Raw genomic sequence first — 20,000 nt, forward strand, 5'->3', positions numbered from 1 at the left:
CAGTTTAATAGTATATACATAAAAGAGTGCTTTATTAATAATAAAATTTCTCAATTTCATGCTATAACAATATCACATCAAAAGAAAAATAAAATTAAAACAATGTTAATTGATTGAATATTAGAGTAAAAAGAACTCATAAAACCAAGTAATCACAATATTATTTTTATACTCACTCTTATATTTAAGAATAGATGTTTTTCTTTTTCTCTTTATCTTTCCAATTGAAATGAATAGATATAAGAGGAGTTAAGTCAACTAAAATACTAACAAGTCCAATATAAAAGAGAAAATGTTACTTCCAGAACCTATGACAAAAGACATGCAAAAGTACAATCAACAGTAACTTAAATCTATTGCCTGCAAAATTCCTAAATCTTAGCCTGCTTAATCCATCTAGCCTCTGATGAACGAACGAAATAAATAAATTTAGATAAACTCTCACTAGCATATGGAGGGCAAAAAAGAAAAAGATGGCAATTGCAATATCAAACAGGATAATATCAACTCTAGGCCTTGGCTGGCTTGAGAGGTTTCACAATCTCCCATGTGAAATCAGGGTCGTCCCTGCCAAAATGCCCATATGCAGCAGTCTTCTGATACCTGAAGTTGCCTCCTCTCTTCAGGTCAAGATTGTTGGCAATCATCCCTGGCCTAAAATCAAACTTTTCCTTCACCAAAGCCAGTATATCTTTGTCTGGGATCTTTCCTGTCCTATAAGTGTCCACAAACACAGATAATGGTTCTGGTACCCCAATTGCATAAGAGACTTGAACAATGCATCGCCGGGCAAGCCCTGAAGCCAATATACTCTTTGCACACTGTCTGACGATATAAGCACCGCTACGATCCACCTTAGTGGGGTCCTTTCCAGAGAAAGCACCACCGCCGTGGGCGCCCCAGCCACCATAAGTGTCAATGATTATCTTCCTGCCTGTAAGCCCAGCATCCCCATGTGGACCACCAATGACAAAGCGACCTGAAGGGTTGAGGTGGAAGATTGTATTGTCATCGAGATACTGGGATGGAATGACTGGCTTAATCACGTGCTCCTTCAGGTCTTCAGCAATCTGTTCATTGGTGACAGTCTCATCATGCTGAGTTGATATCAAAACGGTGTGAACCCTGAGAGGGATCATTACTCCACCTTCATTCCTATACTCAACAGTCACTTGAGTCTTGCCATCAGGCCTTAACCATGGGCATGTTTTGTTCTTTCTCACCTCAGTGAGCTTAGCTCCAAGCTTGGTTGCAAGCACATGGGTCAGTGGCATCAGCTCAGAAGTCTCATCTGTGGCATACCCAAACATGTGACCTTGGTCACCAGCACCAATCTCCTCAGGTTTCTTAGTAAGGTGACCATGGACTCCCTGAGCAATATCGGGGCTTTGTTGCTCAATATTGACAAGGACCTTGCATTTATCAGCATCCAGACCAACATCAGCTGACACAAAACCAATGCCTCTGCAGGTATCACGAACAATCTTCTCATAATCCACCTTTGCCTTGGTGGTAATTTCACCAAAGACCATCACCATGTTTGTCTTAGTACAAGTCTCACAAGCAACTTTACTCTCAGGATCTTGCTCCAAACAAGCATCTAGAATGGCATCGGACACTTGATCACATAGCTTGTCAGGATGCCCTTCATTGACAGATTCGGAAGTGAAAAGAAAAGTATCCATCACTGCATTAGGCATTCAAATAGACATGTTAATAGAAATCCACATGAACCATCACAAACATAATGTTCTTCCTCCCATCGCCGAAATAATAAAAATTACAAAACCTCTTAATCACACAAAAACCTTTAATTCTGATCCACCAAGATAGAAAAAGCAAGCCTTTCAATCACATAAAGAAGAAAAAACTAAACATCCTAAGATACAACATAATATGTGAAAATCATGGAAACAATCTCTTTTGAGTTAAAAAGACTGGAACTTTGTCAAAAGTGTCATCATGGTCCAATTGAGATATAACAAAAGAGGCAGTTTGAGACACTTCCTCACAGTTTCTTTCCTTTTCCATGGATAAAAGCAGAGAATCATTCATGCATGCCGGAATTAACAACCCACTAGAAAAGATAAAACTTTGCACTAAAGTTTTGATTTTTGAACATATATCATATCAATTGGCAAATACAAACCCAAAAAGAAAACAAAAGCAACCGGCAAAACCCAAAATCACATAGAGCGGTAGCTAAAACAAGAGTTAAAAGAGAAGAGTAATTGAAGAACACACCTTCACTCAGAGGAAAGAACAGAGAAAACAAGAGTGGAAATGAAGAGTAAGATTGAGAGAGAAATTAATAGAATCCTTAAATTTATCACTTGCGACTCGCTCGCTAGTCACTACTGGGATCCCACTCTGTCCGCTTCTACCGTTAGGAGTTCGAGTTGGTTAAGTTTGGGGCTGTTGATTGAACCCAACTATAAACAGTGGCCCAACTCATTCCTTCAAGCTTTACTTTTTATTTTCCGGGTTCAGAAAAAAAAAAAGGAAAAAAGAAAAAAAAGAAACACGTTTTTCTCTTACAATATAATGAAATCGGTTGCTTATTTTCAAGATAGCAAATGAGCCATGATGAGCTACTCAGAATTTGATAAAGTTTCATTTAATAAATGAGTAAATTTAAGTTAGATTTCGTTATTAAATAGATTTATATTTATGAATTTATTTTCAAGTGTAGCACATAATTTTTACTTTTAAAATTGAACAATGTATTTTAATGTTAATGTTAGTTTTAATCTCTAATAAAATTATTACTTAAAATTTATTAACATGTTTTTAATTTTAAGAATAATAAAAATATTAAATTAGTATTAGAGTTATTTATTCATTATATAGCAAAAGATGATATTATTTAAATAAATAAATAAATAATTTATTTATTTATTTATTTATTATTTATTATTTTTATCATTTATTATAATAATCAAAAGTATTTCAAATTTTAAATTTGTAAAGATTTTAAATAGAAATAATATAAGAAAAATTACATATTTATTATCGAACTGATAATTATAATACTGATTAAAATTTTTATTGTTGAAATTGTAACCGGCATTGAAAGTTAAAATTAGAATGAATCTCAAAATTCATTACTAATATTAAAAATATAAAAAAATTATGTGTTATATTTAAAAGTAAATGAAAAATAAAAAATTTATTTAGTTATTAAAATTTTAAGTTAGTAATAATTTAGTTTATGAGCTGGTTCATTTATAGACTCGGAAAGTAAAATAAGATTAATTTTGTAATATTAAAATTTATATATTTTTATATATAATAATTATAGAAATACATGATTAAATTTATTTATTATAATAAATTTATAAACTTATTGAATATACTACTAAATTTTATTTTTCAGTAGATTAACTAAAATGTAATTTAAGGTAAACTTAAATTTTATTTGGATTCAATCAAATTGGTAAGTTTTGAAAAAGATTTAATAAACTCTATTCAAGTGAATAATAAGCAAATGAAACCAAACTAGCCAAAAGTTGAGGCGTGCTTGGTTGAACTGCACCCCCTACTCATCTCAAACGATTTCTCATTAAAGAATTACAGTAGTTTAGGGTGAATCTTTTCTTCTTCTTCTTTTTTTTTTTTTTTCAGAGGTTAACTCCTTTATCACTATGTTAGATACATTCTTGGATATGAGTTGGGCCTACTTCACCAAGAAAACCTCCAAGTAGCTCACATAAGTATACTTCCAAAGGGAAAAAAGAATTACCAGAGCACATAAAAGAGAATGTTTTCTTTTCCTCCTGATTCCAAATCCCACCTCCAATTCCTTGTGGCTGCATAAAAGAATCTTGTTTTCCCCCTCTACCTGGAATTCAAAGGCTTCATCTTTTTTTTTTCTAATACAGTTACAGCAAAGGGAGTTTAAAGAGTCTCTACCTCAGGTTTTTCCAGCACTCGCTTTTATCTCTCTCTCTCTCTCACAGTCAACATTCTAATTGCTGCTACATGTTTTCTACCTGTAATATTGCATTCCAAGTTCCAAATTTGTTGTCTTTTGATTAACGATAATTGGTGGAAGCAGGAAAGTGATAATTTTTACTAGCAATATACTTGTAATAAGTTTGCCTATGAGTTATTCTTTTTTTTTTTTTAATGTCATCAGAAGATGTGGTGATCTCCAGTTTAGAAAAAAAAAATCAACTTGGCTGTACATCATTCAATTATGAACAACTCCCTTTCTGGGTTTCGTTTTTTCTTTTATCTTAATGCTTTTTAATTTGGTTGTTTTGTTCCTATTAAGCATTTCTTGTCATTAGCTTAATGATGATTGTGCTGAAAAAGGAAAATGTTTTTATGTCCTTCCCTTTCAAATGTAAATTTTTAGGAATAGGAGATCATAGAAAACCAGACACTTTGTGACTATTTGATGTTCACAATAAGAATTTGACAACAAGAAGTTTAAGCAGACGGTGGTTTTTTATAGTTTTAAATTTGAACATTTTTTGTCCTGTGTGTTTTTAATTTCTTCTAGTTAAAATGACATTTTCTATTCTTTTGTAATCGATTGTAGTAAAGCATATAATCTCGTTGTTACCGTTTTTCTTTTATTAGTAACTGCAGTAAAGCATCATCCTGGCTTGCTTTGATCGGCCCTCACAGGTGTAAAGTAACACTTTGTTTCTTCGACAACTTGAACAATGGAGCATGACAGGTGTTCGTCATCTTTATCTTCCTTTGACTGTTTTAAGTCAACATATGAGCCGTGATTATTTGTGATTTTTAAGCTTATTCCTTGCACATTTAGGCATAGGTACGATATTTCCCAATATTTTAATTTTTGGTGCACCACTGATCCTTGTGTCAAGTCCTTTGTAATATGCATCCTGGTCTCTCTTGTTATCTCTGTTTTGATAGCTTATACTAGAATGAAGATTTTATGGCATTGCTGAGTTTTGTACATTTGGGAAAAATAAAAAAGAAGTTTATGAGTTCTGTGCAAAGTATTCTAGTGCTTTGGCTCTTTGACTTTACCTTCCTTTATATAATAGCTTAAATCATTTTTTTTTTAAGACTTTATATAGTAATTGTAGTTTGCTTATCAGGTTAAATTCTCCAAGCAGCTGTGCAATCACTCTTGAAGTTATGAGCCATCAACTGCAATTCTGTCAGGTGAAATTTTGTGTTTCATTTGGTTATAATGTTTGATTAGTTTAAATCTATCATGTGAACTTATTTTGTGATGGCATTGGCTTGAACTTGATGTTGCATTATATGGTTTTTAAACAAGATAAGACTATTCATGATATGAAGGGTCTTTTTTTATTGTGTGTTTGACTTATTATGAGCTTCACTTTGGGGCGGATTGTTTGTTTGATAGTAACTTTTCAATGTCATGAAAGGACCCAAATTTGGTATAAAGTGAAATGACTACTCTTTTCCTTCTAAAGGAAACATATTCCTGCCTAGCTGGACTGATTCCCCTTACCCTTTATTGGGAGGTCTCAGAAACCAACCAATAGTGAAGGGAGGTCTCAAGAAAGTGAGTTTTAGTCAAATCAGTAGACAGTACCAGAAAGAATATATATGAAACTATAAATATTCATTGGAGAAAGAAATTATTGTTGCATGGTAGGAATGGTAATTGAATGTATTGATTATCAATCCACCTGCATGCCAATTTGATTATATGCTGTTGTTTTTCAGTTGCCTAGGACCAATTCATGGTGTGGCTTTTCCTCAAGTTATGGTTGTTGGCAAAGATTCTCTTGCATATGTTACTAACAGCATAAGTTTCTCGTAATGGTGACAGGATCCAAATTCAAAGCATTTAGGAACTACAGTTTGGGATGCATCGATGGTGTTTGCCAAATTTCTGGTAAAGTCTCTCTCTGTATGTGGTTAGAAATTTTTCTATAAACTTTCTTTTCACAATTTGTCAAGCCGAGTTGTATTGTTTACAAAATTGTGGTCTAAGGTGAGAGTGGATATTTGTTCCCAAGATCCCTACTAGTCGGTTACAGCATCATTCATCCTCAGATGCACTTTTTTTTTAATTCTAGCATAAGGGAAGAACTGAATGAAGATGCCAGATAAAGCTATAGAAAAGAAAAGAAAAAAGAATTCTCATCATATAAAAGATATAAGTGGTATGTACTCTGTTGCAAATTTATGCCTTGAAAATTTTAAGTTCTAATTCCCTGTTTTTATTTAGGAAAAGAATTGCAGAAAGGGAAGGTTTTCCCCTTCCAAACTCAAAGGAAAACGTGTTATTGAACTTGGAGCAGGTTGTGGAGTAGCTGGATTTGGTGAGTTTCAATTTGTTCCTTTAAGTGAAGTTTCATAAACAACATCTGGTTAGCTTTTTCTGCTTGAGATAGACCTGATTTTACTATATCTGGTTTCAAATCTTGTCTTCTGATACAAACTGCTCCTTCCAGGGATGGCTCTGTTGGGATGTGATGTTGTTGCAACGGACCAAAAGGAGGTTTTGCCATTGCTAATGAGAAATGTAGAGCGTAATACTTCAAGAATCATGCAGATGGATACTAATTCAGGTGTGCGTTAAGACGTTCTGAGAATTGTCGTAATCATATGCTTGCTTGTTGTTTTCTTTTCTTCTAATCACTATGAGGTGCCCTATGTATCGATCTATGGTTGGACCTTGATCTGACTGTTAGTCTTAAGCAGTATCTTCTTTTTTCTTTTCATCCTTGTAGTTTCATTTCGTTCAATCAAGGTTGAAGAATTAGACTGGGGAAATGAGGATCATATAAGGGCTGTTGATCCACCATTTGACTACATTATTGGCACTGACGTTGTAAGTTTGTTTGATGGCTGTATTTTATTGGATCTGTAATGGGAACAATAAACATCTAGGTTTAATTTCTTTTTGTTGCTACTGTACTTGAGCATGCTTAAATATGTCAAGTCTTGAGTTTTCTTTTACACGAAACTTAATTTTTGTTGAAGATTGGCTGGAGAACTGCCATCTCAAAACCTTACTTGGACTTGGTCTTTGATATTGTTTCTCTAGCATTTTCAATGCGGTTGTAAACCTATATGGATGCTCCCATTTGTGGGATAAAGTGAGAGAGAGCTTGAGTATTTTGCTCAATTCATGATTATCTTCTCGACTGCAATATTTAGTTTATATGGGTTTGCTGCTTTAATTTCCAACAAGTTTATGGTACTAAATTCTTTGTTTCATGGGCTTGCCATAAGTTGTGATGTTAGTGTGAAAAAAAAGAAGAAAAAGAAACTGCTTCTGTATAAAAGCAAACATAATATTCTTTTCACTAATGTAGAGCTACTTGCAATTGTAAAAGAAAAGGCCAAATAAAGGTTCGTCAAGGCATTCAACAGTAGATATCTGAATCATACTAAGTTGCACTTCGTTGTAATGATCCTGTGGTTGTGTAACATCATTTTGATCCCACTTCAATCCGGCTTGTGATTTTCAATTTTTTTGCCTTCAAGGTTTATACAGAACATCTCTTGGAACCTCTGTTGCAGACAATTTTTGCATTGTCAGGACCCAAAACCACGATTATGGTGCGAGATTTTTTTTTGTCTATTTGTGCTTCAAAATGTCGATCTGTGATGTACTCAGTTGTTCCAATAATTTACATGCTGTAGATGGGGTATGAGATCCGTTCCACCAGTGTCCATGAGCAGATGCTTGATATGTGGAAAAAGAACTTCGAAGTGAAAGTCATTCCAAAAGCTAAGGTATTCTCTTGATGCTTGTTCTTATATTTTTAATTAGAAGTTTAGATGCTCATACCTGTTGTATGTGTTAAGCATCTCCACACATCTTGTGTGCGTTTAAAGAGACCAAACACACTATGAGTAGGTACAAATATAACTCTGGTGATCATCTCTAGTAAAATTTTATATTATTATGATACTTGGACCATTTAGTTTCCCCAAACTGGAAATCTTACATAAATACCTTATGATGATATATTACATTATATGTCGCATGCTAGACTTCAACAATCTTAGTGACTGCATAATGTCCTTCCAAAAGCCACATTGCAGATTTGGGAGATAAGAAATGCTGGACTGTATTTCCATGCATTTCTTTTTGCTCTCTGGATCAGTCCCGTGAGCAACTTGGTTGGCTTCATGGGGAAAAGAGACTATGGGGGTCTATTAATGTTTCTAATTAGTTTGTTTCACACAGATGGACAGTAAGTACCAGCATCCCAGCATTCAGCTTTATATCATGAGCTTGAAGCCTCTAGCTGGGAGCATAGAAAACATGACTCAGAGGATTGATCTACAAATTGATGAAGTTGAAACAGGAGTTGGTTTATCAAAAGAGGATGACAGTGGTGGGAGTAGTGCTGCTGTGAATAAGACGAACGATTGTGAATGTGAAAGAGCACAAGCTGATGGTAAACCGGAGATAAAGTTCCCAAGAGGGAAGCTTACTGACTGGGAAGCAAGAAGGCTTGGCTCAATGGCCGCGCGGCTTCTTCAAGATGTAAAGATAACATAAGTTTTCAGCCCCAGTCTGTGTTCTTTTAAAAAAAAAATTCAAAGCAAGCTGCATATAGGATATATCTGGTTTGAAGTAGTTCCTGGAAATGAATCCCTTGGAAACAAGGTCTGATTAATGGACCTCCAAGTGGATGGTGTCAGCCTGCTGAAAGTTTGCAGTCACACGATGCAGCTTGACCAAGATGTGATGGTACTCTGGCAGGAGTTCATCTAGAGAACTTGGTTTTCAATTTCTGCAGCAGATTTGAAGAACTTGAGGAAGTCCGAGTAGTAAACATATAATAATGCCAAAGACATCTAATTCTTGTAGGTCATCATTGTTATTAAATGAGAAACCTGTCATCCAAACCTCGAAAACGAAGGAGGTTAAAGACCTCTTAGAATGATGTGTTTCTCTGAGTTGCTTTGTACTTTGTTGTAGGGCAGATGAAGGATGCTATAGTCATTGTAACGAGCATGTTTTGTGTCTGTCCTTCCTCTGTAGCTATTATATGTTCCCAGTTCTATTAATTAACGAGCAAGTTACTTATTCCGATGCTAGAACTTCAACATCATGATATTAGAGCCTCAGAAACCATTGTTCAAAGGGACTGCTGAAGTTGAAACAGAATCTGATAATGTTGGGAATAGTAGCCCGATGACATACACAGAGATTCTTCTGATACGGCAATAAGTACAATAACCTTATCCAAATATAGTATCAGGCATACTTGAGAGAAGAAAGATTTACGTAGGAGGGACAAAGCCAATGGGCAATAGAGGTTTAATTTCCTGTTATCTGTTCTATTATCCTCTTGAAACCATTATTTTGACACTGTTCAAAGCTGTCTGGATGATGAAACTGAAACTTATACTCCTGGAATTGGGACATGTTAAGCATGCACTTGCGCTGCTAAAAATAAGTGTGTGATTTGTGATATTTCATGGAAGACACATTGTCACAATGAATTGGGAGGATTTTGAACATTCAGTTTCACAACAATACAATTGAAATACTCACACATTATTTTGCAGCAGGTTGAGAATGATTTTGTGTAGTTTGCTAAAGTACTTGACTGCCATTGAAGCAATGGTTATGTTCAGTTTGCTATTTTGCTGTCGTAGTACTTGACTGCTGATCGAGTGTGTCTGCGAGCAATTATTACCGAATTTATTACTCACAATGGAAAATTGATCCATATAAATTCCCAAATAAGAAATGAGTGGATCTTCACGACTCTTGTCTACAACAAACTTAATATGCTGAGATACTGCAGTGGGAAATTGCAGTAGCCGCTGATATCCAACTGTAGTGCCATTTATCACTTTCTTCCATTCCCCATCTTCTAGAATCTCAACATGGAACTCAATAATCCGTTGTCCCATGTGAATTGGCTCTTGAACTTGCAAAACATTGAATGCTACCAATTCTTGAAGTTCTAAATGTAACTCCCAGTTATACTGATTCTCCTCAGGGGCCCAATAGGTGTAGATACCTTCTTTAAGGACATTGTAGGGGTCAAACTGTGAATTGCCATTGCCGCCTCGTGTACTGCTGGCACTAAGAAGGGCAATCTTATTCTTGGCTATATTATAAGAAAATATAGACCTCCGAAGCTGAGCAAATTCTTGTAGCACTTGTATGTCTTCAGCTGATATAAGACCTGAAGCGTTTGGGGGCACATTCAGTAATAATAGACAGTTTCTGCCTGCCGAGTTGTAGTATATTTCAAGAAGCTTCATTGCAGACTTTGGGGTTTCAGATGCATGCCAAAACCAACCAGGTCTGATTGAGACATCACATTCAGCAGGCACCCAATCATGACCTGATGGGTCTCCTCGCTGTGAGTATCTGTTGGATAGATCGCAAGTAAATAATCTGACAGAATGCATGAACTAAAGCAAAATGACAAGAATCATATATTATTCTGTCACATGGAGATGCGAATTATATTACTCCTCCTCGGTATTATGTCAGGGAATGCATACTTATCCCATATCATAAAAAACTCTTCAAAAGTGTGGATACCACTAGCAAATTGAATGCACTACTTAGTTATGGATTAAGACATATGAGTAAGATAACCAAAGTTTCGAAAAACATTAGCACACGAGAAAGAGACCTTCAAAAAATCAGCAAAGCATAAAGAGTTTCTTATTAATTAGTCACGAACAAGGTGAGCACTTTCAAGTAGACGAACCATGATGCAGAACTTCTATTTGCGAATTGATGGCTGTATCAGTTGTCAAACGTGGTGAGAATATCTATAAAACTTTTGCGAAGGAGATGGAAGTTTAATTAACTAGCTTAGCTTTATAGTACTTTATAGCTAGAGTAGCCATTCGAAGCCAGGTTTGGATTCACTTTGCCTAGGAACTTGAAAATGGATGAACTCGCTCCATCAAGGACATTCTTCACATCAGCCTCCTTCCATGCACATTCTCTCATATATCGTTAAAATTTAGTCATTTTCATTATGGTAAAATAGGAGATTTATGGTTTGCATGATTATGAAGTGGGCACTATAGAAATTGTGCTGAATCGGATGCAGAATCTTTATAAGGTATTTAAAATAGTGTCAGTAGAGAAGGAAGAACATAAACTCACTTTGGATCAGCACCTCCAATCTTGACAGCACTCCGGTTGAAAAGAGACCAGCATGTAGACCCAGCAGCTCCATTCTCATCCCCAATCCACCTTGTATCAGGACCAGCGTCAGAAAATATGACAGCACCAGGTTGTAATTGACGGATGAGACCGAACCATCTATCAAAAAAGTATTCCATATCCTTCTCTCCCTCCCCTTTTGCACCATCCAACCATACCTCCTTGATCTCTCCATACCTGCCACAATATTGAAGAATCATTCCAATTCTATAAATTCCTCAAATGAATCCCAGAAAAAGTAAATCGAGCTACAAAGCACATCCCACATTTTCGAGAAATAATATTAATACAAGGAGATGCAAAAAATGCACAAGCACAGCAGAGACCGGAATTTGAAGAATTTGACAAATGAAGTAGCCCGCGACCTCCTTGAAATGATTGGAAAACAGACCACATAAACAGAATCTGCATGCACTTTCAAGAAACTCAATGCATAACAAGAAATCACCAAAAGCTCATTTATTTAGTGGCACCCCAAAACCATAATAAACACGACAAAGCATACCTTTTAAGCATCAAACACCTAATAAGCACAGATACAAAATATCATAAATAACCTCAAAACCTTAAATTGACAAATACGAAGTTAATCAAGTTGTCAAAATGATCAATGATAAAGCAACTCCATTAACAATACCTTCAGACAATTACAGAAACTAATGATCAAAGAAATTAAACAAAAACCATAATTGATCAGACACAACATTAGAATAAAAACTACAAATAACCCAACATTTAAGAAAAAAATCACCTGGTCAACAATTCAGTCATTTGGCCCATATAGTACTCGTTATACTCCAAACTCTTTCCGTAAGAAGCCTCATGCCTATCCCAAGGAGAAAGATAAAACCCTAGATCAATACCAGCTTCTTTAGCAGCCAAAGCAAGTTCTTTGACAACATCCCCAGTTCCATTCCTCCAAGAACTTGACTTCACAGAATAATCAGTATAATTACTAGGCCATAAACAAAACCCATCATGATGTTTTGCAGTAAGTATCAGACGACTGAAGCCAGAGTCTTTAGCCACTTGAACCCACTGTGCTGCATTGAATTGAGTAGGATTAAATATAGAAGGATCAGCTCTGCCGCTACCCCATTCAGAGTCAGTGAAAGTATTGGTTCCAAAGTGAAGAAATAGTGCCATTGACGTGAGTTGCCATTGAAGTTGAGGTGCTGAAGGAAGTGGTAAAATTGGAAGTGGAGGTGGCTTTTGTAGAGCATAACAAGAAATGGATATTGATGATAATGAGAGAAAGATTAGAAATTTATCTGGAATGATGTGATTTAAGATGGGTTTCTGGTGTTTTGAGCCAAAGTTACTGTTTTTTATCGACATCTTCTTCTTCTTCTTCTCATATTCTTTCATGGTGGAGAGAGTGAGAGGCAGAAGAAAAGGTCAAAAATCACTTGTAGCTGTAAGTGAAGACATAATCATTAGTTTAGTAGTTAGAAGGAGAATTACAAATAAATAAGAAATAAGAAGAGGGATACCCAAATTTAAAACATTACTCGATAAAGACAACAAACCATTATTTTGGTTCATGAACTTCTGTTAAAATATTAAATAAGGGGAAAAAATGAACATTTTGGGCAATTAAATACCACAACTTAGTAATTTTTGGATCAATTAAATCCAACCTTTGACAAAAAGTAGTAAAAAAATTAAGATAATTATTAAGAATAAAAATATTTATTTCCAATTTCTTAAACCTTATCATTTTTAAAACTCTTAATTAAAAGTGAAAGTATAATTGAAAAGGAAATCAAAGGAATTATTAAACAAAAAGTAAAGTAATTTCCTTGTACAAAAATTAAATTAAAGATTAGAAATGATAGTGAAACTAATAAAGAAGAATCCATAAAATAAATTAATTAAACCTTTCCATCCAAGGTTAATCATATTAAGAGAAATCCAGAAAAAGACAGTCTGTTTAATTACAAATTTTTTCTATTTTCTATTTTCAGTTTTATTCTAATTGTCATTTTCTTCAAAAAATTTGGAAAAAGTAAAATGTTAAGAAAAGAATATTAAATTATAATATTTTGACTTTCAATAAAATAAGGAGAAAATATAAAATAGAATAAAACAGTTGTAAAGCTTGGCCAATTTTGGTCCAATTTAGGGATGGTTTGATTTTTATTCGATTTGATTTTGGATCTATTTATAAAAATAAATAAATTTAAGTGTTAAAAATTTCAAATAAATATTTTTGGCTTTTCTAAAATGATTATAAATAGTAATAAGAATGCAACTCTAATCTAATTTCATATTCGATATTTAAAAAAAATATTTAAAACCGAATTGATTAATTTTATGACTCCGATCAAACGGAATTAGAATCGAAACCCTAATTCTAAACCAACTTTTGACAAGTCTAGTCTAATTAGAATCTAATTTCATACTAGTTTGAAATTAAGGGTTATGGGTAGGAGGAGAAAGATAAGCCTTGATGAACCTTATTTTAGACACCCAAATGAAAGATGTCTTGCAAATTTGGTGAACATGACTTCTAAAAGAAATTACATGTAGTCATATTAGTAATTTGGTAACATCATTGTTCCTAAAACAACCCCAATTTTATATGAGTGTAACATGTTCTTGAAGGGTTAAACGTGGAAGTCTCATATAGGGAAGTTTTCTGATTGCTTGCCTCCAACTCAAAGCTTTGTGTTTTTGTTGTATTTTTAAGTTTCAAACTTCTTAATATTGAACTTGGCTTTTGAGCCAAAAGCCTAAAACTCAAAATGAAAATGTTCAACTTATATTTATTTATTTAAAACATATTTTGTAGTGAGTTAATACTTGTTATTTTAAGAAAATAATAATTAAAATGCATTGCAATATAAATAATAAAAAAGATGCTTTTTTAAAAAAAGAGTAACTTTTTCATGAATTTCTTTTACTATTTTTCATAGAACTTTTAAAAAAATAACTAAAATAATATCATTTTTATTGTGTAAATTTTTTCTTTTAAAAGATAATCTTTTTTTTAAAAAAATTATACTACGGTGTTTTTCAATTAGTTCTTGAATATTTTCAGTTGCTTTTCAGTTATTTTACCATAAAAATACTCAAAATTTTAAAAAAATAATCAAAATCTAAAATTAAATAAATTAAAAATCGTATTTTTATATTTTAATACAATAAAATAAAAAATTATAAATAATAAATTTAATAAATAAAATTAAAATAACATGCATATTTCTAATAAATATCAGAATTACCTTTTTTTCACCAAATTTAGTATTATTTCATTCTTTTCATTTTACTGTATTATCAAAAATTTGTTTTTTTGTTTTTTTTTTTAATTTGCGGTTTTAGTTGATTTTTAAATTTTTTATTGTTTTTGGATAAAAAAACTGAAAAATAAAAAGAAACAATATCATAAATTTTTAAAAATAAAAATAATATTTTTGTAAAAGAATTTAAACAAGATATTTTTTATTATTTTAATATATTTTGTAAAAGTGCCCTTTTAAAAAAGAAAAAACTTTCATGGGCGCCAACATGGTTCTTTTATCCAAGCATGAGGGCAGCTTGGGTGTGGTTCATTCTTAAAGAAACTAAAGTATCAAGCCTCACCCTTTGGCAGGCTTAATTGAATTGGGCTAAAGTGGGCTCAGGACAGAACTAAAGTATCCCTAAACAATTCTTTAGTGTTTACATACATGGCAACACATCTTAAAATTCTTCATATTGCCTCACAATCTTGAACCCTTTCCTTTTTTTCTTAATAATCTGAAAAAATAGTCTAGATTATAACATGCATATCTTATCTAATGCAATACATATGATAATATTTTGGACCTTTTTTAAACATACATTTATTAAATATGTAAAGAAGTTACTTGATTTGACTGTTAACCTTTTGGATTATGAGATAAACATTGTAATTAATTTACTAAAATAATGGCTTGCTATTTCAGTATAACTGGGATATTTCTTTTTTCTTTTTTTCTCGTTGCTGAGTTTAACTCTTCATGATTAAGGATATTAGGGTAGAAATAAGGTTTAATTTGCTTCTTAATTTATCCCTCAGGTTTAATTCCATGATTTTGTTTTTAAACTTTTTCAGTCATTTTAATTTAAAACTCAGCATATTTATATCAATTTTCACCCTTTTCTAATTAAAAAGAAGAAAAAAAAAACAAGAGAAAGAGCTGAATTTGATGACAAGTGAGTGGATGCAACACAGAAAGTTAGACTTATTAAATTTATAATTATTTACATAAACAATAAACATCAAGAAATTTCATATCAACATTATCACCTTCGATAACAACACCATTCCGTATAATAAATAAATAAATAATATTAAACTTTAGACTAAAAAATAATTTTTTTTTTTAAAAAGTGAAAGTAACATGAGCATAAATTGAAATGCTAAACTAAACCCTATTCCATTAGGGTACTTGTATTAAAATGTTATTTATCTATATAATATCTTAGTGAAATGTCGTACGGTTCAAATAATAATAATAATAATAATAATAATAATAAGGGGATGCACATGGGATTAGCAAATGGATAACAGGTTATCAACAAACTTAATTACCTAATGACATATTTGGTGGGAAGAGAGAACCTAACCAAAGTTTCCGGTTATCAAACCAAAACTTAGACAGCTCAAAAATCTCTTTCGAAACCAAAGCCTGGCCCCCAAAAGCCAAAAGATCAGTCCATACATACCCCTACACTAAGGACTTATCCCCACTAGCTGTATCTATGAATATTTATATATATATATATATATATATATATATAGACCCCCCCCAGAAATATTATCAATAATTAATTAAATAAACTATCAGACTGACAACGCCTCTAAACCAACCTGACCAACCAGATCAAATGGAAAGAAATGGCAGTTTAAATAGAAAAGGTTGAAGGAAGAAGATGAAGGAAGCGTGCACTTTGCATATATTGATTGATTGATTGATTTTTCTTCTTCTTCTTCTTCTTCTTCTTCCTCTGTCCCCATTTCTAACAAATCCCAATCTCTAAATTCATTTTAAAAAACAATAACTGTAATCAACAACCCTTTTGGTTCAGCCCCAATATAAATTGTATATTGATGGTGAATAGGAAAAAAAAAAGAAAAGGGAATTGTAAATATTCAGGTTTTGACATTTTACATTACAATAGACATGTAAATCATTAACCTAGACCATAATCAAGCTAAATACTGGATGTTAAAAAAATTACACTCATATAATATGATAAATCATCTCGTTACCTGTAAGATAAGTTAATGCATGAAATATTATAGATGGATTTTTTGGACCCATTATGATATTTAGGTCAAAAATTTAGAAAATAATTAAAAAAACAGAAAGAAATGTGGGAAATATAAAGGACCAATAGGATCCTCTTTTTTTTTTTCTTATTTAGAGGATATTGGTTTTCTTATCAAATTCGACTTTTTGTGCCGGTCGAATTTATCTCTATATTTTCAGAATTTAGATATATATTTATTTAAACACAATTATAATTAATGAGTTGTCAACAGAGGAAATTGTTCGGATTTTTTCAGCAACTTGAATTAATTCAAACTTTCTTAAAAAATTTTAACTGTTTGAATTCACATACATAAACACATATTTTATACAAAGTTATCACAATATATTAATGAATTGAAACTTAAATTCAATTGAACCTAGTAACCATCATAAAAAAAAGGACTTAAATCATTCACTAATTAATTATCAGTTACTAATTTAATTTTACTTATTAAATTAGTGATAATTTTTGTTGATTTTTTATTAAAAGTTCTATTCAATAAGAACTTTGAAGATTATTTATAAGATTATAGTTTTCTTAAAACCTTTGATTTACTTCTTTTAAGAAAATTAGAAATAAATAAAAATAAAAATGGTTCAAAATAGTAATGACAAACTGGCAATCATATATGCAAGCACTATATCAGTCAATTTTTTTTGAAAAGGAAATTGAATTATATTCTGAAAATCAGAAAGAATAATACTATTTGTTAGATAATACAAAAAGGAAAAACACAGGAGGCAACAAAGCCAGAAAAACGAAGACATTAAACACGCGCGCGAGTAAAGGCTCCCAGAGAAGTGGGGCCTATCTTAAATGGCACGAAATTGTGAGAGTGAATGCGCACGTGTCAACTCACAGGTGGAGAACAACACAAAAAATTTAGGAAAAAGTAAGAAATTGATAGTATTTGTTTAGGGTGAGGTGTGAGTAACACGTGGGAAGTGATACTGTGAGAGTGAGTGCACGTAACGTACGTATGACATCATCAGAAAGACACAGACACGGCCAGCCAGGCCCTATCCATCAAACGTTTGTGTCTGTGTTTGTCTCTTATCCCAGTTACGACTTGTTTGACTTTTGCTTTTTTCTTTTTCCTTCAGTTTGTGAGAAAACCCCTCAACTCTTTTTAGATTCAGCCTTTGCTCCCCCAACTTCATTTTTATTCAATTGAGACATCCAACAAGTAGAGTCAGTATTTGGTTGGCTCGGTTCACCATAGAATCAACTAAGCTTTCCAGATAAACTAACATTTTTATAAATATAAACCAAACTAAAATGAAATAATAGAAATTCAATTAATCAAAGAAAATACACATTTTTGAAAAGAAACGACGGTACAAAAATCTTAATTGGTTCAAATCGTTCTAATGAAATCCCTTATGCTTCTATCCTTATGAGTTGAATACTTATTTTTTTATTATTCTCCGTAGTATAAACTCAATCAGATACCGAAATGATAAAAATAAAAAACCAGATAAACTGACCTATATAAAACTTATTTTAAAAATGTTAACATTTTATAATATATCAAGTTATTGGATATATTGAAATTGGATAATTTGTAATAGACTATTTATACTTTATAAAGAATCGCCTTTTATTATAATATTATAATTTAAACATAAAGAATTCGAAAACTAATGAGAAAAAATCTATTTATATCCAAACTATAAAACGTATGTGGTGTAAATTATGAATAATATCAATTAATCTTTAAATAAAAATACAATCGTTTATGCAAGCATCGTAAACCCTAAAATATAAAACAAAAGCAATCATACTCAAATAGAAAAAAAAATAACAAAAAAATAAAACTAAAACTTGCTTATCGACCTACTAGATGAGTGATTTTCGAGTCTAAAACCGGGGGCAAATAAATAGATTGATTTGGATACTTTATAGAACAAAGAAGTGATTATTTGAAAACTAAGAAACCCAAGTATGTGAAAACATGATGAAGAAATTTCAAGCTTCTAAAGGTCTTACATTGTTCATTTCCGAGAAGAAAAAAAAAAAAAAGGATTATGGAAAGAGTTGACAAGTTTAGGTATTAAGAGAAACTGGAAATGTGAATGTTTGTTTGTACGAAAAGAAATAATAACTGATCATTTCTCAAAGTTTGTTCTCCTTTCAGTCTCCCAATCTAGTACTACGAATTGAACAGTGATTTTGTTAGTATCGGAAATCTCAAACAATTCAACCAATAAGTCAAAGCACAATGCTAATACGTTTTATGGAAAAGATTTTTTTAATCAATATATTTCTCATTTTAGAATTTTAATAAATTTTTTTTTGAATTCTATTATTATTAAAAACAATAAATAATTAATGCATTTAGTTTAAATATATTTTTAAATGTAGCATAATTAATAATTTTTTTAATTATTGTACAATAAAAAAACGTTTGATAAAAATGAATGAAGAGGATATTTCTTATTATTTATTGTACTCTTGGGTTACTTGTTAATAGAAATAAAATAAAAATTAATTTCTTTCTATTTTTCTTATTTAGGATATAACAAAATAAACACTTAAATTGACACCAACAAGTAGTTCAGTTAATTAAAAGGCAGAGCATAAAATATAATAATAATAATAATAATATTTAATGACGTTAAAAATTTAATTATTTTTTTGTAAATTTGGTCCATCTTTTAAATTTTTACTTAAATTGCTTGATTTGATTAATTGATTGTAATTATAATTAAATTAAAATCTCGATAAAAATTAGATGCTACTCTCTTAACACTAGATACTAATTTCTTTTTATTTTACTAATATAGTTTGTATTTTAAAAGAAATATATAAAATCATGATGAAAGTAACAAAAGAAATGACTTCACCCTTTATTTTTCTTCTTGATTCATAATTTTTACTTGTCATTCACTTTCATGTTTAACTATAATTTGACATTGATAACTCACGTGTATTGTATAAATATATATAACAGTAATGTATAAATTGTTGATAATGACACATCACTCTGTTTTAACTGAAATTTTAATTTGACTATAATTGCACTTAATTAATAAAATCATACCATTTAAATAAAAATTAAAGAATAAATCAGATTCGCCATTAGACATAAAAGGTTTAGACTTTAATGTCACTAAGCCTAAAAAAAAAAAGAACTCATGTTCCATTTCTCTTTACTACAAAATTTATCTCTCAACTACAAAACTTAAAAAGTGAAGGGAGAGATTCAAGTGAATGATTTACCTACTTGATGGTCAGACTCTTTATCTTATAGTAATTTATTTATCTTCTTTTTCTTATTTTTTGTCATTATTGTTGGTCCATATTATAGGCTTGTATATCATATTAAATGTATTCTTTCCAACCCAATTTAAGATAAGCCATAGCAGAAATTAGAGGATTTGTCAAGAAGAATAGACTTTATAATTTAATTTCAGAATTTAGCTTGCTCTAAGCTTTTTTTTTTTTTTTTGAAAAATAAGCAACTTCCTTGCAAATTGAGCTCATAATGATGGTTGATTTTATCAATAATCATTATTATTATAATGAAATTGATGCAGTCTGCAAAAGTTTTCTTTTTTTTTTTTTTTTTTTTTTTTTTTGAGAAGGA

General features: G+C 31.6%; 3 protein-coding genes across 4 annotated transcripts; 1 reads left to right on the top strand and 2 right to left on the bottom strand.

Moving 5' to 3' along the window:
- Positions 1 to 254: 254 nt before the first annotated feature.
- Positions 255 to 2,395, bottom strand: LOC8275224 (S-adenosylmethionine synthase 1). Its single transcript, XM_002523659.4, has 2 exons — positions 2,245 to 2,395; positions 255 to 1,687 (listed from the first exon to the last, which is right to left on the bottom strand). The coding sequence occupies exon 2, from the start codon at positions 1,683 to 1,685 to the stop codon at positions 510 to 512; it is 1,176 nt and encodes a 391-aa protein (XP_002523705.2). The 5' UTR covers positions 1,686 to 1,687; positions 2,245 to 2,395; the 3' UTR covers positions 255 to 509.
- A 1,265-nt stretch (positions 2,396 to 3,660) lies between these two features.
- On the top strand, positions 3,661 to 9,016 carry LOC8275223 (protein N-lysine methyltransferase METTL21A). 2 transcript variants are annotated; one of them, XM_048378007.1, is made up of 10 exons: positions 3,661 to 3,917; positions 4,588 to 4,687; positions 5,079 to 5,145; positions 5,786 to 5,851; positions 6,194 to 6,281; positions 6,414 to 6,530; positions 6,693 to 6,793; positions 7,453 to 7,527; positions 7,612 to 7,704; positions 8,162 to 9,016. In XM_048378007.1, exons 2-10 carry the CDS (start codon positions 4,674 to 4,676, stop codon positions 8,477 to 8,479), a joined length of 939 nt encoding a protein of 312 aa, XP_048233964.1. In that variant the 5' UTR covers positions 3,661 to 3,917; positions 4,588 to 4,673; the 3' UTR covers positions 8,480 to 9,016. The 2 variants fall into 2 exon arrangements, with proteins under 2 accessions (XP_048233964.1, XP_048233963.1); XM_048378006.1 differs by having other exon boundaries at positions 3,666 to 3,917; positions 6,188 to 6,281.
- A 358-nt stretch (positions 9,017 to 9,374) lies between these two features.
- Positions 9,375 to 12,593, bottom strand: LOC8275222 (alpha-L-fucosidase 1). The gene is made up of 3 exons (XM_002523657.4): positions 11,880 to 12,593; positions 11,069 to 11,305; positions 9,375 to 10,312 (listed from the first exon to the last, which is right to left on the bottom strand). The coding sequence occupies exons 1-3, from the start codon at positions 12,494 to 12,496 to the stop codon at positions 9,478 to 9,480; spliced, it is 1,689 nt and encodes a 562-aa protein (XP_002523703.2). The 5' UTR covers positions 12,497 to 12,593; the 3' UTR covers positions 9,375 to 9,477.
- Between the last annotated feature and the right edge of the window lie 7,407 nt (positions 12,594 to 20,000).

The sequence above is a fragment of the Ricinus communis genome, chromosome 8 (assembly GCF_019578655.1).
Source record: "Ricinus communis isolate WT05 ecotype wild-type chromosome 8, ASM1957865v1, whole genome shotgun sequence".
In the NCBI taxonomy this organism is placed as follows: domain Eukaryota; kingdom Viridiplantae; phylum Streptophyta; class Magnoliopsida; order Malpighiales; family Euphorbiaceae; genus Ricinus; species Ricinus communis.

Excerpts from the sequence above, each read along its gene's own strand:
- LOC8275223 (XM_048378006.1), top strand. Across the intron at positions 6,282-6,413 it reads TTGTGGAGTAGCTGGATTTG|GGATGGCTCTGTTGGGATGT; the intron begins GTGAGTTTCAAT and ends TGCTCCTTCCAG. Across the intron at positions 7,528-7,611 it reads GACCCAAAACCACGATTATG|ATGGGGTATGAGATCCGTTC; the intron begins GTGCGAGATTTT and ends TACATGCTGTAG.
- LOC8275224 (XM_002523659.4), bottom strand. The coding sequence starts at position 1,685 with ATGGATACTTTTCTTTTCACTTCCGAATCTGTCAATGAAGGGCATCCT.
- LOC8275222 (XM_002523657.4), bottom strand. The coding sequence starts at position 12,496 with ATGAAAGAATATGAGAAGAAGAAGAAGAAGATGTCGATAAAAAACAGT. Across the intron at positions 11,306-11,879 it reads ATGACTGAATTGTTGACCAG|GTATGGAGAGATCAAGGAGG; the intron begins GTGATTTTTTTC and ends ATATTGTGGCAG. Across the intron at positions 10,313-11,068 it reads ATTGGAGGTGCTGATCCAAA|ATACTCACAGCGAGGAGACC; the intron begins GTGAGTTTATGT and ends TCTATCCAACAG.